This window comes from Nicotiana tabacum, chromosome 10 (assembly GCF_000715075.1).
Source record: "Nicotiana tabacum cultivar K326 chromosome 10, ASM71507v2, whole genome shotgun sequence".
NCBI lineage: Eukaryota > Viridiplantae > Streptophyta > Magnoliopsida > Solanales > Solanaceae > Nicotiana > Nicotiana tabacum.
Genome location: NC_134089.1, coordinates 131,239,930 through 131,258,796, shown reverse-complemented (window position 1 = coordinate 131,258,796; position 18,867 = coordinate 131,239,930). Strand labels below are relative to the sequence as shown.

Genomic DNA, 18,867 nt, shown 5'->3' with positions numbered 1-18,867 from the left:
TTTAGCATGCCCAATCCTGCTTTAGATAATTACATGAATCCTATTTGTTCACTAGTATGTCCAAGTTGCATTGTTTGTTTACTGTTCACCCAGTATGTCCAAATTCTGCTTGTTCTATATGTGATTAGTATTTTTAAAAGACTTTGAATGCTTCATGAAGTGCTTGTCCAGTTTGTTCATCTAAGTCTTACCTACTCTACTTCACTGATGAGATCCTGTTAAGATATCTAACCCTCCCAAAGGTACTCTAGTTGTGTGTTTGGTCATGTCTAAGACCTATGTGTTCTCAACATATTTTTGTAACTAATTTGTCAATTCCACAACTTCTTGAAGAATCTGTGTATTTGTTTGCTATCACTAAGGTGTATTCTAGGTGTCCCCTACCTCTTTCTCCTTGTGTGAAGTCTGTTTGCCAAAGTGCTTTCTGAAGCTGTTCTGGGACTGGTTTTCTGATTTCAAGATGTTCTTTTCATGCTTTTCCAACTAGTGTTTTACCCAAACTAGTACTGGTTTTCAAAAATCTTCTCATCCCCAAGACCCCTCTCTACACTATTAAAATTATGCACTCCCACTTACTCGTAGTTCATTAAGTCCTGCCCCTCTGGTATGTGTACCTACTTGGAGATCCCTGAGGTCTCCTTGAACTCTGGCATATCAGGGCTGACACTTTCACACTGCACACAAATCAGTCCTTATTTGAGAAAGGTCTAGGTGTGAGCACTGTCCGGGATCCTTGAGGTCCTTAGGGAACTCTGACACACCTAGACATGAAATTGGCTCTGAAACTTTGGACATTTGAGACTACTGAAGGCTTGAAAATTGCTTTGGGCCTACTTCAGGCTCCCTATAGTTTAGTGAATATTTATAATTATGTAATTCGTTCAATTCTTGGTCTTTAATAATTAATTGTAAACAATATTTGGATGACTAGTGAAAAGGGTGTGTAGTTGTATACTGTGGGTAAAATTGGTTAGATAACATGCCTATAGGATCCATTTCGATTCGAATGTGTTTGTTAGATAATATGCCTATAGGATCTGCTTTGGTTTAAATAAGTTCTGATTACTTTACTTTTTATATAATTAGAAGTCATGCCTATATGATTTAAAATCAACTTTAATAGAAATCATGTCTATAGGGATTTCGCTTGGGTCAAATAAATTCTGCTTGCTTCACCTTATGTTTAATTAGAAGTCATGCCTATAGGATCTAAACCAGTTCAGTTAGACCTAAAATTAGATTAACTTTACCTTATGTTTGTAGATTCTGACTCGGTTTAATTAACTAACCTACTCATCTCTTCCACGCTGCATTAATTAACATCACTAGAAATCATGCCTATAGGATCCAAATGGCCCGTTTAAAATTATTTACTGTTTTACTGCATCCCTGATCAATGATTAGATACCATGCTCATAGGACATCACTATTATACGCCTAGACAAGCCTGTAGGGCGACTAAAATTCTGCAAACTGCAAAAACCACGCCTTATTATTTGTGACTGCTCATGTTCAACAGGTCTAAAATCAGTAGGCAAATGGATCAAGTTCTTTTACACTTTGTTTTTAACTCAATATTATATATTCTCTGCTCACCTAGATATCCCGTCCTAGAGTTCCTCTTAAATATCTGGAAATTGTTGTTTGAGACATTCACTTACTTGTTCTGTTTGTGGAGGTAAAATGTGAGCCTTTAATTGTTCTCCTTTTAGTACAGTCTTAATTGTTTTGATTGTCGCCTAGATTTTTCTCCTTTAAGTACCTTAGGATGGTCTAGAACTACCTAACTTAGAAGTCCTAAATACCTCCAGGGCCACAAGGAAGGAACGGGTAATACACGCATAGGATATCTTTGCTAGAATGCTTTAGGTTATGACCAAGGGGAGGGAATCGGGTAGTAAGGATATGATGACTACACGCCAATGTTACGTGTAGCCCCTCATTGAGGAGTGATTATCGGGCATTGTGTGAGTATGATCATGTAGGCTAACCAACCTAAGACCCTTCTTTCCTAACTCCTGGTGTTTAAATGAATTTACTTCTCTTTTCATATGTGCAAATTGTTCAAACCTTTTCCCTTGTTTTCATTACTTGAATCATACACTTAGAATGTCAAAACATGCCTTTGTTTCCTAGTATGTGTTAAAACTATTTATTTGTTAAAATAAGTAATTCACATAGCTTGAGTTCGGTCGGGACCCACCGTTGTGGACTACAAGGGATTCCTAACACCTTCCCTTCAAGATTATTTCAAGCCCTTACCCTAATCTTTGGTAATGCAAACTAGTTACATGAGTTAATCGCTCTAGGTGCCCTAACGCACCATAATCCATTAGGTGACGACTCTCCAAATATCCAAATTCTCAAAAGGAAACGAGTTATTCCCCCATGAACGTCGAAATTCGGACTCCCGCGAGGGAAAAAGGAAGCGCGACATTATGTACGCGTATATAGCTACAGTTTGCATTGCATGACTATACATGAGGCTAATTCAATTTTATAGTTACCTAATTGAGGGGATATAGCTCGTAACACCAGTCCAGATAGTTGTTCAGTTTTAGTACAGCTTCAGCTTAAACTTCGATTCAGTTCCAGATCAGTTGCTAGTTCATACTTTTATTTAGCTTTCAACTTATATTCAAATTTCTATCTTATAGTCATACTTTAGTATGTTTTACATATGCTTTCCACCCTGCAATATCGTACTCACATCCCTTCCGGGGTGCTGCGTGTTATGTAGGTACAGATAGATCAGCATTTGAGCAATATCAATATGCCATCCGCCAGCTGTTAGAGTCACTCCGCTTACTCCCAGAGTATCTTACCTTTTGGTATGTGTATAGTCAACTAGTTTAGGTATGACAGGCCCCCATTCCGTCCAATAGTTTCAATTCAGCACTTCTAGAGGTCCGTAGATATGCACCTATGTAGTTAGTAGGTTTTTATATGTCAGCTTGTGTTAATCTTATCAGCTTTCATGCTTATGCTTGTTCAGATCCGTTTATATTCATTGTTAGTAGATTATTCGCAAGTTTAGTAATGATTGTCACTTAGTGTCGGTTATTCGTCGCAACCCTATGCTAGGTCGTGGCAGTGCTTTAGCTACTCTTTTCTGGAGTACCTCTAGCCTCTAAGTAACTAGATTAGTACACATGTTGGCACTTGGCAAAGGTTTGTCCCATTGTTTAATCTACAAAAATTGTTATTCGTCCCAGTTACTACAACAACAACAACAACCACCCAGTATAATCCCACTTAATGGGGTCTGGGGAGGGTAGTGTGTACGCAGACCTTACCCCTACCCTGGGGTAGAGAGACTGTTTCCAAATAGACCCCCGGCATCCTTCCCTCCAAGAACTTCCCACCTTGCTCTTGGGAAGACTCGAACTCACAACCTCTTGGTTGGAAGTGGAGGTTGCTTACCATCAGAGCAACCTCTCTTGTCACCAGTTACTATGTTTCTTTAATTTCTTTTTTTATCTTAATATATTTACTTCGTAAGCAGTCTCCTACTTATATCCAATAAATTATGGCGTGATTTCTTTAACTTGTGTAACTCAAACATAACTTTTTGATGATATTTATGTACTAATATTTTAAAAGTTTTATATTTATTAATGTTGGAGTACACTCGCAACGCGCGTGCTCAAAAACATACATACATACATACATATATATATATATATATATATATATATATATAGTACATATTTGTCGATTATGTTTAATTTAAATGATTGAATTGAGGACTATTTAAGCAATTTTTTCTAATAAAAATATAGCACCAATCAAGCCATTTAGCAAACCACAAGTTAGTGTTATAATAGGATGGGCCGGCAAGTTATTGCATTTGTAAAATCATTGAAAAATAGTCTCTATTTTATATGGAAATAAAATTTGAACAAAAATATCCCTAGCAAACACACAGAAATCTAGCATAATATGCTGGATTATGAAAAATTTTGCATACAAAACTCCAGCACATGATATTGAAGTTCAAATTTCAAAGACACATTGTATGCAAATTACAACATATTATGCTGGAGTTTAACTTGTAAAAATCAAATTTTGAAATCCAAACATATTATGTTGGAATCTTTTCAAATATTAATTTAGGGTATTTTTGTCCAGATTTTATTATCGCTTGAAAAATAGACTCAAATTTAGGTAATTAAATTTGAGAATGGCTAATTTTCAATTAGTCAGTTGCACTTTTTAAATTAGGTTAATTTTGAATTTCTACCCAAATTAGTTACCAAATGTGCTTTTTACGCACTTCATTTGTCAAGAAGTTTGGTGAAACATACTGTAATTCCTCTCTCTATACGGCGCCACTATTTGTCTGAGAGAAGGAAAAAAACAGGAATGGGGTCATTGAGTGGTGGAAATGGGAGTCTATGGGGAATGGGATTTTTTCATTCTCAAGAATGGAACTTTGAACGAAGGAGAAGAAGAAACAGTGGTAAAAAAGAAGGTAAAAGCAGTAGTAATGCATCAAAATCCTCACATGCCGATGTAAATGGTGGAAGCGATTATCGTTTCCCTCTGAAGCAAGCCATGACTGCTAGCTCTCTTGCCCTTACTGGTGACACCTTAGCTCAGCTCCGTGACCGCTGGCTCAAGAACAAAGACACCCTTCCTAATCCACCTCATCCTATGGTCAATTTTCTATTCCTTTTTTTTTTTTTTTGGTAAAATTAAGGTTATTTTTCTAGTATAACAAAAAAAAATCATTGACATTTAAATTGTGGATTTGAAAATTTGGTCTACTTTCTTGAGAAACCACTTGAGTTTCTTGAACCCATTTTTTTGTAATGGGTGCTGGGAATTTTGGCTGTTTTATGAAGGTAATTTTGGGAGTTGTGGTATTCTGAATTGTCTCTTTTGTCAGTTTATAACTTTGGTAAATTTGATTGCTTATGATTTTTATGTTACAGGGATAGTTTTTAGAAACTCAGGTCTGCTCATATTAGTGAAGTTCTGACTGCTGATATAACAACGTTTCACCTACTCTGCTTGTAATTTCACAATATCAGCTTGACATTGTTTTATGTTTAATAAAACCTCACCTTATAAAAAAAAGAAAAAGAAAGTTTCAGCTACTCTGCTTATAATAGGGTTTTAGTATAGGCGTATGCAGGACGTGTCAAAATTGAATCTTGAGAGAAGCTTGAAAAACTGATTGATATTCCTTGATGAAAGAATATTTTTTTGAAGCAATTCACACTAATGTAATTATGTTAAACACGAACCAGTTCTTTTTTGGCATAGTCCCTCTTTTTAGATAATCATAAAAAAGAAATGTATTCCAGACCAATATCGAAACTCGAGAGTATTAGTTTGGAACCAAGATGTATGGTCCAAGAGGTAATTAGTGGGCTTCAAAATGAAAATGATGTAAAATTGATGGAAAAAGAGGTTTGACATCTAACGAGATTTATTGTCTCAGATATCATTAGAATGTTATTGCTGTCTGCAGACCGTTTCTGTATTGCACATAGATGCTTGTTGCTGTCCTTCAGATATTTCATACTTTAGGGAGAAAGTGTCACCTAGAACAACGAATCAAAGTGGGAGGCCGGAATTAATGATCTCCCAATATGTGCCTACTTCCACATATCGCGGTCCAGCTTATACTTCATGCGGTTCCATTGGAACAACTTATTCCTAATCAATAGGCTCATTTGGCCTGCCCTTTTTGCCCCTCGTATATGTGCTTATGGTTCTTAACTCGATCCATATTGGTACTTATCTGAATTTTGTTTAATGTCTTCTCATTGTAGTTATCTCATCTTTAAGTAGGTATTGCATCCTCACTCTCTGACTCTCTAATTGAACCATAGACTTACTTGCTGCACTGCAAGGAGTAATTTGATAAGGTATGTAATTTTACCTTCAGTAGCAAAAATTAAGGAGCTTAAGAAAAATTTGTTTCTGAGACAACCTTAGCCTCCCTCCAGCTGGTGCTTTACCTGCTTTAATCTCTCTTTTCAAAGATTAGCGTCTTGTCTATCAGAAGTCTCTTTTAAGGTCTTAAATTATTAGCTGCTAAGAATTTTCTCGTGATTGGGCGTGGACGAAGATATCGTACTTGTTGAATTGTTGTGTTTGTGAATTCTTCCAGCAGAGAAGTGGGATAAGGTTTGAAGAGCATCATGCCTAAGAACATTTTTCTACCATAAAATGGTTTACATGCATTCATGGTCAATGTCTCTGACACAAAGTTTTTCTGGTGCAACCAGTCACCTATACTATATATGTGTCGCTTCTGTTTTCCCCTTTGTCAGTAACAACACTTACATTTGGAATTAGGTTGTAGCTATTGATTCTCTATAGCAGGACAACGGGCTGGAGAAAAATGTATTCCGATTGGCTTTTGGCTTCTTAAGCACAGCATGTGCATAGTTCCATCATTATTGACCTGTCAGGTCTATTAACCTCTCCGCGCAGAGGTACACTATATCATGTGCTTCTGTAAAGTGAAAGGAAAAGCCAAGCACAAATAAAATCTTGATTTCTTGCTTATATTTTTCCTGTTGACTCTACAGAAGACAATTGTGGAAAAGGGAAGGGTTTACTTTCTATTCATCTTCTTCTTCTTTTTTCTCTCTAAGGGCAGCCGGGTACACAAGGCATCCCGCGTTCACGGAGCGTCCGGGGAAGGGCCGCACTTCAAGGAGTGTGATGTAGACAGCCTACCCTAACGCAAGCATTAGTGGTTGCTTCCATGGCTTGAACCCGTGACCTATATGTGGGCTAGAGATTGTATATCCTTTTTCATATTATTCCCCTTTCGGTTCTGAATAAGGAAATACTCTCCTGTAGTCCTACCAGATAAGAGGCAAATGGAGAAATCTCCCTGTGCGTGGTGAATATTGCAACTCATCTACAGACTAGGAAAAGAGCAGGAGTGGAGTTAGAATCCGACATACGGGTTCGGTCGAACTGAGTAGCTTTAGTCCAAACTCTGTATTTGTATTTAAAAATCCACTAAACATGTACAAAAATTAAATTCAGAACCCACAACCCAGTTAGGAACATAAAATGTCGCTCTCCTAGAATTTAAAAGCCATAAAGTTTAAATCCTAGCTCCAACTCTGGAAAAGAGGTCAAACTAGATCCACCTCTGCACCCTTCAACTTCACAACAGACACTTCCTTGCTTGACCAACGTACCATATGCCAGCTCCATTTGCCTATTGGCAACTTTAAATTTATTCTCACTTTAACTCTCTGGAGGGTTGCTTTTTCTGCTTAAAATGTTTTTGCTTTATCAACTTAATTTTTTCTCTAATAGTTTATGAATTTACATGTTGAATGCTGTCTTTCTCTTGTGAATAAAATATCCAATTACTTGATAATATTTGCCGTCTTTCTGTTGATATTGTTGGCCAATCAACCCCTTAGGGAAATTTCATATTCTTAATGAACTATTCAATAGCGGCATCATTCTTTTTTCCATTCCTGAATTGATTAATACATTTTAGAGCCAGTAGCTTTTCAATACATTCGCCAACACATCTTAATAACTAAAGATTTTGCATGTCTTATGAGTTAGCACCAAAAAAAAAAAAAAAATTGCATGTCCGGTTCACTCTCATACAATGGCTTCCCTTTGCTTATCTGATTCACTGAATTAAGGAGGTAAATTTGGGGGTATTTACACACTAATCTGAATTTTGTATTTAACCAAATCCCGTTTTAGGATATGATTGGTGCTCTCCTATCTGAGCATGACTGGCTTCGATCCATCCGGATGGCTTCATATGGATTTTTGTTATATGGTCCTGGTACTTACGCATGGTACTCGTATCTCGACAGATGTATGCCCAAGCAAATAGTGGAGAATATATTGATGAAGGTAGTTATGCTTCTGAGCAGAATTGTTTTAATGATGAGGTTGACTTGCCAATTAAAAAAGAATTCTTTATAAGTAATGAGTTTGACCTGGCTCCATTTGACCAGTACCTTTAATACTCTTTGTTTCAGGTTGTATTAAACCAAATTGTACTAGGTCCTGCTGTAATAGCTGTTATCTTTGCATGGAATAATTTATGGCTGGGGAAACTTTCAGATCTTCCGAACAAGTATCAGAAAGATGCCCTTCCAACTCTGCTTTTTGGTAAGCATTTCCATATTACATTCCTTTGCTGGTTGCTTTAATTCCTTCTTCCCTACAAAGCTTGATTTCGTTCTTCATTCTCTTGCAGGATTTAGGTTCTGGATCCCTGTCAGTGTATTGAACTTTTGGTATGTCTTTTACTACCCTCAGCCCCTTCCTAAAAGATGGACAATATAAATTAAAAAAATTTCCTGATCTCTGTTAGCCTAGCTGTAATCGAAGCTTTTCTCATTCTCGTAAAAACGTTTTTCTGGGTCCTGGTATTGTTTTAGTTATATGATTTGCTTGTGATATGATGTCTATTGCCCTTGCATACAATGCTTTATGCTTCAATTAGCACCAATGCCAGAAGTCATATCTGAAATATTCCATTTCTGGAACTATTTTTGTAGTTTTCATCTTTTCTTTGCAGTTGGCGTCTGGTCAGCGAAACAGTCCATATTCTGGTAGTATTAACGTGTTTTGAGCTATGATTTATGCACCTGCAGTCGATTTTAGTGGCTATAAGCTTGTTTTCTGAGCATTTACATTGTTTGCATTACGTTAAGGACCTGCTACTGCTCCTTAGCATCATTAATACGTCTGAGCGTGCATGTAAGATTTTTAATCTCCACAAAGAATTTTTCTTCTAGTGCAGGCTTGTAGCCCTATGGCATGATCTCATAGAACACTTATTTTGTCATCATTCTGAAAGGATAATCATTTCTGGTTTAGTGTTACAAATTGTATTGATCTTTGTCATCAGACAAAATTTTAGCAAAAGGCATATGCAATCACATGTTCCTCTCTTTTCATCTACTTGCCTCTGGAACCTGCTATTGTTAATTTCCGTTCGTTCAGGTTGAATTATGTGGTTATACTAGTAATTTACCTGCTCTTAGCATGAATTTGTGGTTAGACTAGTAACTGAATAGCCTTTAGTATGATGAAATATGACAACTTCTGTGTTGGAAATTCATAGGGTGATTCCTCTTCAAGCTCGTGTTGCTTTCATGTCGATGGCTTCTATATTCTGGAATTTTTGGTTGTCAGCAACTATGAGCAAGTAACTGTCATCGAAGTGATTGACAGGGGAAAGCAGGTTAGTGCTAGCCTAGCCCATATTTGAGATTGATATGTCATGTCTTAGACTAATTTTAGTTTTGTAATTTTAGGATGCGCAATTGATATAACAGTCTTGTCTGTCAAGACAAAAATGGTGTCCGGAGGCACTAGTTGAAACCTTTCTGATTTTCCAAAGGTGATTTGCACTAGCATTCCACAGTGGCTCAGCTGGCACCTCGTTACACATGAAATGTTAGAGAATTTGTTTCGCCATTGCTATAAGTTCTCCAGGAGTGGAGCTTTCTTCGGTTTATGACTCCAGTACTATCATGGAAGGCATTTGATTGGCTATTTTGACCAAATTATTTCATTAATTTTCTTTCTTTCTTTGGTTCTTGGCCTTCTTTTCCCCGTTAGGTGTTGGCTCGAGCCAGATGACATACATGCAAAAGGAAGTTTTTGTAGTATGCAATTTGAAAGCAAGTGCTGCTGCACTTCCATATAGGAAGTCATCATGTCAAATTTCTCTATGATGGACAGCTTGAGGATTGAGGAACTCCCTTTTAGAATGCCAACTATCTTAAGTGGAAAGTGTTAATAAACTTCGCTTTCTGAAATGTGCAATGTTACAACAACAACAACCCAGTATAATCCCACAAGTGAGGTCTGGGGAGGATAACGTGTATGCAGATTTTTACCCTGTGGGGTAGAGAGGCTGTTTCCGATAGATACTCAGCACAAGAAATGTGCAATGTTGGTTGAGGATTATATAACATGGAGTGTTCAACATCTCTGCTCGTGGAGAGTGTTATCATATCTTTGATATGCATTATCTCAAGTCATACACCTGCGCATTGTGCCAATTATCTCCAATTATGAATAGCATCATATCTATCAATTACGTTAAAATCTTGAACTAGTTGAGTTCGGCTATATGAATCCTCTGATCAATTACGTCAAAATCTTAAACTAGTTGAGTTTGGCTATATGAATCATCTCTGACCATTCCAGTCCGTAAATCAATATTAGGAGGATTCAGCACAATCTTACGTTGGTCGTCCACCTACTCTAGCTTCCGTTTTTTCCAATTTGATTTCTTTCACACTTACGACGGTTCGGCTTTGGACGTTCTGCAAATCTGATTAATCCAACTCGGTAACATGATAAGATGGCCAAAGACATGAATCCGTCCGTTGATTTTGCTGCTCTGGAAAGTCACTGACACTAAGTTAAATTATGAAGAGAATCTACATTCAGAACCAAAGACACAACTACGCAACTAGCAGCCAAGAACTGGATTCTTTACTTCTCTACTACTTTAATTTGTCTTTTATTCCATACACCACCCACCGCAAAGAAGCACCTTTTGATTGAGAAAAAGAATCACATTTCACCTCATCGTACAGTATTATAGCAACTCGAGAGAAACAAGCTAACATGGATCAAGTATATGTGCCATTTATTTGCCCAAATTTGAAGCTTCCTAAGCTATAGTTTCTTATTCCTCTCCCCCTTGCCCCAAACAATGCAGAACTAAAGAAGAAAACAACACAAAAGGAGAGGATACAGAGACCGAGATTAAGAGGAAATTCTTAAAACATGAGCAGTTACAGACCTTATAATTTTACACCAAATGAGAATTGGAGTCCTGAACAGTGGCATGATTCTACTTCACATGAACCTGAGCACAGCAACTGGAACAGATGGCAACCCATTTTCCCTCGTCCTACACCTCCCCGAGATATCCCTCAGGTAAGTCTCTCCTTCTCCTCTACATGACCAGAGGTTGAAGCCAGTATTTCGACACTGGACATACATATACATGTCATGTTATTAAACACCAAAATTTGAACAAATATTAAAATGTGAATACATGTTTTCAAAAGCTAGAGTTTACTGTTAAGAACCTTAAGGTTGAACCTATTAAGTTTAAATCATGAATCCGCTTTTGTATATATTTACACCAGAAAGAGCTCCTATATACTCCACTTGATTTGATTTGAGGTGTTTTGTGTTTCATAGAATTATAGACGTGTCGTTCATGATCCATGGTTGCCTGTAACAGAGAGATCAATTCCAGTACCTCATGGTGCAACCAGGTAAACATTTTCTTCTATTCTTTATTCAGATTAAAATCCAAGATTCATTTCAAGAACCACTTGCAGTTATCCATATCCAGGTCAACCACGACATAGACCACCTCATCCTCCTGTTCGAGTGCTAGTCCACGACGATGACATACCAAGACATGCACCAGATCCTAGGCCAAGCCAACCTCCATTTGAATCTCCTCCTCCTTGGTTTATGCAGAACCAGCCACTAAACCAGGACGAATCCAAATTGAGCCCAGATGAGCAAAAGTCTGCCTTGAATAAGCTCAAGAAAGAAATCTACAATCCTGTACAAACAAAAGTTGCAAGACAAGTAAGCCTTTATTTTAGAGGCTTGAACAATAACATGAATAATAGTACTACCAACGAATTGAAAAAGGACAACGACGAAGATGGTAAAAGATGTGCCATTTGCTTGGAAGATTTTGTGCCTAAAGAAATGGTGACAGTAACTCCATGCAGTCACATGTTCCACGAAGATTGTATTGTTCCATGGGTGACGAGCCATGGCTCGTGTCCTGTTTGTCGCTTTGCAATTTGCGAACGGATGAAAGAAAGCACAGACTCATCGGCTAGGACTTCTGTAAACACGATGCCACATGATCTAATGGTGGAAAGGGACCTTATTTCCATTATGAGAGCATTTGATGAGAATTTTGAACTGGATCATATTAGATCCATTCTCTTACCAAGATTAACCAGAGGCTAGATTGGGTTGTTTAGTTTTTAGGCTAATGTTACTTGCCTTGCGTTTATTCACTTTCTGTTGTTAGTAGATAGTACCTGTATCTGAACACACAAAGAGATGTATTATGTATTTGTTCCTTCTTACAAAGGAAATATCTTGCTTGAATAAAAATTGGCTCTTTCATAATTGAGAGATCCCCCCCCCTCCCCCCCCATATAGTTCTGGCTTGGAGGTCAGAAATCCGCGGCCTTCTTTTTAACCACCCTACTAGGGAGGCTGCCCTTTCTGAAAATAGCTTAAATAGGTATTTAAGCTAGATTGAAAGAGATGACAATCGTCAAAGCTAGCCTAGGCTGGTTAGGGCGATCAACAATGCGGAGATTCTTTATACAGCAACAACATACCCAATATATTCCTATATGTGGGGTCTGGGAGGGTAGTGTGTACGCAGACCTTACCCCTACCTAGTAAAGATAGAGATGTTGTTTCCAATAATGCGGACATTCTTTATAGGACGAGAAATAGGAGACCCTTTTTACTTTGCAAAAATGATTGTTTGTTGTCAACTATAATGAAATTGCAGTCACCTTTTAGTTTGCTTATATGCAAATGAAAAAATCGGAAAAGGTGGTAAGTTGTCCATCAAAAGTAACAATTCTTAATCCTTGACAATGATTGATCACAAATTAAATGCTTTGTACATAGTCTAACCTTGTTCTGTTAAATCACAGTTAAATACTAGTAGTAATAAAGACTACTAAACTCATAGTACAATTTTCATCCTACTCTTGACTAAACTTTTCTGGTAAGAATAATATTTCACTGCATCACTTAGTTACACAAGTTTTTATTCCACCAAAGGTCTTTTCCACACCTAAGTTAGAAAAATAAAGAATTTTTTTTAAATATACGGCCACAAAATTTGTGCGGACTGCGGAGTACCATGTTTGTCATGACACCCAAGGCAAGAAATTGAGAGGCCAATTGACTAAAGAGTGGCCACACCGTAAAATAAAATCTTTCGAAAATTGCCAAAAATATTCTCGTAGAAAAATCAAACAGCAATTTGTGAAAGAATTGTCGACTGAATTATCCATTGAGGAAAAAGCCACGTACCCTATTCCTAAACCACATCCACTCCCTCTAAATTACCCCCTCTTTGTTCTTCCCATCTTCCCCACACTCCAATATCTTTCCTCTTTCAGCTTGTCAGGTACTTTCTCTTTCTGTTACTCTGCTTCCTTACTCGGCTCTTAATTTTAAATCTGTATTGTTTTCTGATCGAAATCTGTTCGTTATAATGCCTCAGTGAATTTACTCCTCCTTCACCTGTAGTTTTGTATATAAACACACACACGCACACACACATTCCTCAAGCTATGAAGATAGTTTCTTATGTTATGGCCTATTTATTCACAATAGAAGGGGAGCTATGGATATTTCAAAAGCCTTAGTTTTTGATATGTGGAAAAGTTTTAACTTCAATTGGTTGGGTTTTTATTTGTTATTATTAATGGAACACACATAACTGGCTATCTTAAGGGGAGGATTTGAATTTCTTGAGCTAACAAAGCTCAATTTTTACTTGATACCCAGGTGCCAAGCTAAAAATTTTATAGAAAATTCTTGAGATTGGCAATAATCAAAGGCTTGAAATGAGTAAATTTTACCTTCAGATGAATTACCTTCACTGTCTTCATTCCAAGTAGCATTCAAATTCATATGTCTCTTTTTAACAACCTATGAAAATGTTAAGATTTGAGGATTCTCTTGATTAAAGTATCCATTGTAATGTTCAATTATGATTTATGGGGTTTCTGTTTGTTTTGTAACTTAAACTTAATGGAGATCCATGTTTGAAGATAACTTCTTAAAGTACTTAGATATAGTTACACTCTATTTACATGGTAAACCAATACAATACGGGTGTGTGCAAATATCCGATATGGATGTGTTAGTTTCTTGCTAATTTTTAGAGTATTTTAAAGAATATGCATGAATTACCCATATCCATGTCACATCCGGTTGATACGTGTTAAAGTAAATGAAAGATCTTTGTAATATAGGTTAAACTTCAAAAATCAGATGCTAAGCATTTGCATGCAGTAAATACACCTAAACTTTTGCTGCATAATTTTAACTGGCAATGTTCATGCCACCCAGAAAGGAAAATAGGAGCTATCAATTGCTAGATGAAATTGATATACTTAAATATGGGTTGCAGAATTATCATCATTGAGATCAGTGGTATTTATCTTAAGTATGTATTAAATTGAGATATAAAATAGAAAAGGGAAAAACTTGCTAGCGCAATGAATTCCCTATAATTTAGAAGTTATTTAAATGGGCATGATTACCAGTCCTATACCTGATTGATTTATTTCCTTGTAACTTGCGGAGTTGCAGTTATCAACTTTGTCGTTTCTAGTTTGCAGATTTATCAATAGAAGTGAACTCTGCAAGGTTATTGTTTCTTGTGAGTGTATCAATATGTCTACTTCATCAGTATGCATAGCAGGAAATAGTTTGTCCACTCATAGAAAGCAGAAAGTTTTCAGGAAGGAGATTTATGGCAGGAAAATTTTATTCTCCCCAAATCTTCCATCCTCTAGTAAAACATCGAGAATAGCTGTAAAATCATCTCTTCAGCAAAGGCCAGATGAAGGAAGAAGAGGCTTTCTCAAATTATTGCTTGGAAATGTTGGGCTTGGAGTACCTGCTTTGTTAGGTGATGGAAAAGCCTACGCTGATGAGCAAGGTGTTTCTAACTCAAGGATGTCTTATTCTAGATTTTTGGAGTATTTGGACAAGGATAGGGTGCAAAAAGTAGATTTGTTCGAAAACGGGACCATAGCTATTGTTGAGGCTGTATCTCCAGAATTAGGAAACCGGGTTCAGAGGGTTCGGGTACAACTACCTGGGCTCAGCCAGGAACTCCTTCAGAAGTTGCGGGAAAAGAACATCGACTTTGCTGCTCACAATGCCCAAGAGGACTCGGGTTCTTTCCTATTCAACTTGATTGGGAATCTGGCATTCCCGCTTATTTTGATTGGTGGTCTTTTCCTGCTATCAAGGCGGTCTCCCGGAGGAATGGGAGGTCCTGGTGGGCCTGGTAACCCATTAGCGTTTGGTCAATCAAAGGCTAAGTTCCAAATGGAGCCAAACACTGGTGTAACGTTTGATGATGTTGCTGGTGTAGATGAGGCAAAACAAGATTTTATGGAGGTAGTAGAATTTTTGAAGAAGCCCGAGAGGTTTACCGCAGTGGGGGCTCGTATTCCAAAAGGTGTTCTTCTTGTTGGTCCTCCTGGTACTGGGAAAACCCTGCTAGCAAAGGCAATTGCTGGTGAAGCGGGTGTTCCATTTTTCTCAATTTCAGGTTCAGAATTTGTTGAGATGTTTGTTGGTGTAGGAGCCTCTCGAGTCCGCGATCTTTTCAAGAAGGCCAAGGAAAATGCTCCCTGCATTGTATTTGTTGATGAAATTGATGCTGTTGGGCGGCAAAGAGGGACTGGAATTGGAGGAGGGAATGATGAAAGGGAACAGACCCTGAACCAACTATTGACGGAAATGGATGGTTTCGAAGGAAATACTGGTATAATAGTTGTTGCGGCAACCAATCGTGCAGATATTCTTGACTCTGCTTTGCTGAGGCCAGGGCGATTTGATAGACAAGTAAGCATATGTCCTTGCTTCGGTTTTTGAACTTTGATTTCTGCAAGGAACTAATTTTTGATTTCTTGTGCAGGTAAGTGTGGATGTTCCAGATATCAAGGGAAGAACAGAGATCTTAAACGTTCACGCCGGCAACAAGAAGTTCGATTCCGATGTTTCTCTTGAAGTTATAGCCATGAGGACTCCCGGTTTCAGTGGTGCAGACCTTGCTAACCTCTTAAATGAAGCAGCCATTCTTGCCGGTCGACGTGGTAAGACGGCAATCGCGTCCAAAGAGATTGATGATTCAATTGATAGGATAGTGGCTGGAATGGAAGGAACAGTCATGACTGATGGCAAGAGCAAGAGTCTGGTGGCATACCACGAAGTTGGACATGCCATCTGTGGGTGAGTTGCTACATTATTAGCTAGTTACTCTTGGCTCCTGATATACATCTGTTGTATAAGCATTATTGTAAGACAATATTATGAGCTATTTATTACTGTGTTGGCATTTCAATTCCCTCTAATGGCACTCTATGTTCCTTTCCATGCAGAACTCTTACTCCAGGGCATGATGCTGTTCAAAAGGTCACACTAATCCCACGTGGTCAGGCAAAAGGTTTGACCTGGTTCATTCCTGCAGATGATCCAACCTTAATATCCAAGCAGCAACTCTTTGCTAGAATTGTCGGAGGACTTGGGGGAAGAGCTGCAGAGGAAGTTATCTTTGGTGAACCTGAGGTGACCACTGGTGCTGCAGGCGATTTGCAGCAGATCACCGGTTTGGCAAAACAGGTATACATACCTTCAGTGCCTTTCTTTTTGTGTTTAAGGATTCTGGAATGGAGTTTATGTTGAGGTAATCTATAGATACTAGAAATTTTATAGATTGCTTAATTTAAATTAAATGAACTTTAACCTCATGTCTACCATTTGACTTGACACGGAGTTTAAAATGAAGAAACAAAGATTTTTGGAACTTGTGATCTTGAACATGCCATGAGATTTTTGTGGCTATCAAAGCATTCTTAGGGTAAAGTGAGAAATCTAAAGTTAACTTGTTTCCAAACATAGAAATGTTACATTCTTTTTAGATGCTAACAGAAAAATACTGTCACAGAACATGGAGCGGAGGGAGTAGTTTTCATCTTTTTTTCTTCTTAAACTTATCATTCTGAAAATTTCTTTCTAGATAACTTAGTTCTATAAAATGACAAACTGTCCCTGCAGATGGTTGTCACTTTTGGGATGTCTGAACTTGGCCCGTGGTCACTCATGGATTCTTCAGCCCAAAGTGGTGATGTAATCATGAGAATGATGGCCAGGAATTCTATGTCAGAAAAGCTAGCTGAAGACATCGATGGTGCTGTGAAGAGGCTTTCAGACAGCGCATATGAGATTGCATTGACCCACATCCGCAACAACCGTGAAGCAATTGATAAGATTGTGGAAGTCCTCCTTGAAAAGGAGACGATGACTGGAGATGAATTCCGCGCTATTCTCTCAGAATTTGTTGAAATTCCTGCTGAAAACCGAGTTGCTCCTGTTGTACCTACCCCAGCAACTGTATAATAACATGAACATATGCTTCAATTTGTACAATTCAAAACTCATCCACCTGATTGATTCAGGGTATATACAATAGTTTGAGATAGGTTATCAAAAAAGTTGAAATATTTTATGCATGTGTGTTATAAGCAGTTTTTGCATTTGAAATAGAACTAGTAGTTTCTTGATTGTAAATTTGTAATGCTTTTCTCCAAGATACTGGATGAGTTGTTTCATTTCCATGCTTTTAAGCACTTTTCAGGTCTCAAACTCCTCTGTCACAATCCACACATCACAATATGACAATACAAACGAGATTTTGTCCATGGATCTCCCAGCATAATATGGTTGTTTGTTACTATGAAACTATGTTCCCAGGATCACTTCAGGTTTGTTTAATTTACTACAATTCAAAGGAGGAAACCAGGAACAAACTAGATTTTTTTCTTATTCCATTTTCCGACAGAGATAAGCGACGGAGAAATTACTTCACTAAAGTTACCAGTAGTTTGACTTATTAATTAAATAAGCAAGGTGAGTTCAAAGAATGAGACTATTTTGAGCGTATTACAGAATAAAGCAAAATGTGGCTGTCAACAATGTTTCCTGAATAAGATATACTCCCCCATTGGGCAAGTGCACAAATAGCCATTCTAAGGGATACTATTTAGAGATTAGCCGTCCTGAAATTTTAAACTAAAAATATTAACTTCAGGATAATTCAAGATGCTTTTGTCCTGAAAAATTGAAATTCAGGACGCACTACTAATTTATAAATAGCAGCCCTTTATAGTGGCTACCTGGTGTCATTTCTACTTTTAATTTAGGGATAATACATAAATACCACTATGTACTTATTTGAATTTCTCAGTTGAGCACCTAAACTTTGCGGGAGTCATATGAGCCCCTTAAAGTTGTTTGAAGTGGTTGTTTGACCAAAAAAGTGTTGAACCTTTTAGGCTAAACTAATTAATAGAGAAATGGAGGGTAAATCCTAGCCAAACATAATTAACTCTAGATCCAAACATATTGAATATCAAAATCGAAGGAGGCCAAGCTTGTATAACATTCCTCAAGATAATTAACAGGCATCAAATATGAATAATAAGCTTACATCTTTGATTCATTGTTTCGCACTTGTAAGAGCAAAGAAGGAAATGTGAGGCAGTTGTTGATAACTATGAGATCTATCTTTGTTGACTCAACAACGGTGACTACGAGGGGTGTTAACCAACAGCTAGGTCGTTGGTTCGTTGTTGAAGATCTCCTCTGGTTCTCATCTTTAGCCTATTTATCCTCTCCCAACTTTCAGCTCCCTTATATATATATATATATATATATATATATATATATATATATATGTACTTACCAATTTTTTTCTTTATCCATCGGTCTTTAACCAGCGTACCTCTCATGACTGTACTCTTCCTTACTCGCCCACATATTACGACATATGTTCTGCGGTGTAAGCTTTCTGACGGCTCGATCTCGGCAGTGGCCGAGACGCTCATTGCTATCACGCCTCGTGGGCACGACTACGACTTGTCGACCCCTTATCGTTCTTTTTAAGGACAACCATCTTGTGGCCAGATTTTAGCCCATACAATTAGTTCCTCCGCCCGTCGGGGTCGCCTTTTGGCGAGCTCAATGGGTAGATTCTGTTGATTCAAAAGTTAGGAAAAATCTGAACATTATGCG

At 37.7% G+C, this 18,867-nt stretch overlaps 3 protein-coding genes across 4 annotated transcripts; all 3 read left to right on the top strand.

The window, feature by feature from the left end:
* Positions 1-4,270: 4,270 nt before the first annotated feature.
* On the top strand, positions 4,271-9,780 carry LOC107762806 (protein SYM1). Its single transcript, XM_075223307.1, has 6 exons — positions 4,271-4,659; positions 7,705-7,860; positions 7,989-8,121; positions 8,210-8,249; positions 9,083-9,202; positions 9,276-9,780. Exons 1-5 carry the CDS (start codon positions 4,366-4,368, stop codon positions 9,168-9,170), a joined length of 711 nt encoding a protein of 236 aa, XP_075079408.1. The 5' UTR covers positions 4,271-4,365; the 3' UTR covers positions 9,171-9,202; positions 9,276-9,780.
* Positions 9,781-10,526: 746 nt separating this feature from the next.
* On the top strand, positions 10,527-12,135 carry LOC107762805 (uncharacterized). Its single transcript, XM_016581198.2, has 3 exons — positions 10,527-10,917; positions 11,188-11,264; positions 11,331-12,135. Exons 1-3 carry the CDS (start codon positions 10,765-10,767, stop codon positions 11,983-11,985), a joined length of 885 nt encoding a protein of 294 aa, XP_016436684.2. The 5' UTR covers positions 10,527-10,764; the 3' UTR covers positions 11,986-12,135.
* Positions 12,136-12,899: 764 nt separating this feature from the next.
* LOC107762804 (ATP-dependent zinc metalloprotease FTSH 2, chloroplastic) lies at positions 12,900-17,405 on the top strand. 2 transcript variants are annotated; one of them, XM_016581197.2, is made up of 5 exons: positions 12,900-13,177; positions 14,400-15,639; positions 15,713-16,026; positions 16,176-16,416; positions 16,852-17,405. In XM_016581197.2, the coding sequence occupies exons 2-5, from the start codon at positions 14,455-14,457 to the stop codon at positions 17,191-17,193; spliced, it is 2,082 nt and encodes a 693-aa protein (XP_016436683.1). In that variant the 5' UTR covers positions 12,900-13,177; positions 14,400-14,454; the 3' UTR covers positions 17,194-17,405. The 2 variants fall into 2 exon arrangements, with proteins under 2 accessions (XP_016436683.1, XP_016436682.1); XM_016581196.2 differs by having other exon boundaries at positions 12,901-13,177; positions 14,393-15,639.
* Positions 17,406-18,867: the final 1,462 nt, after the last annotated feature.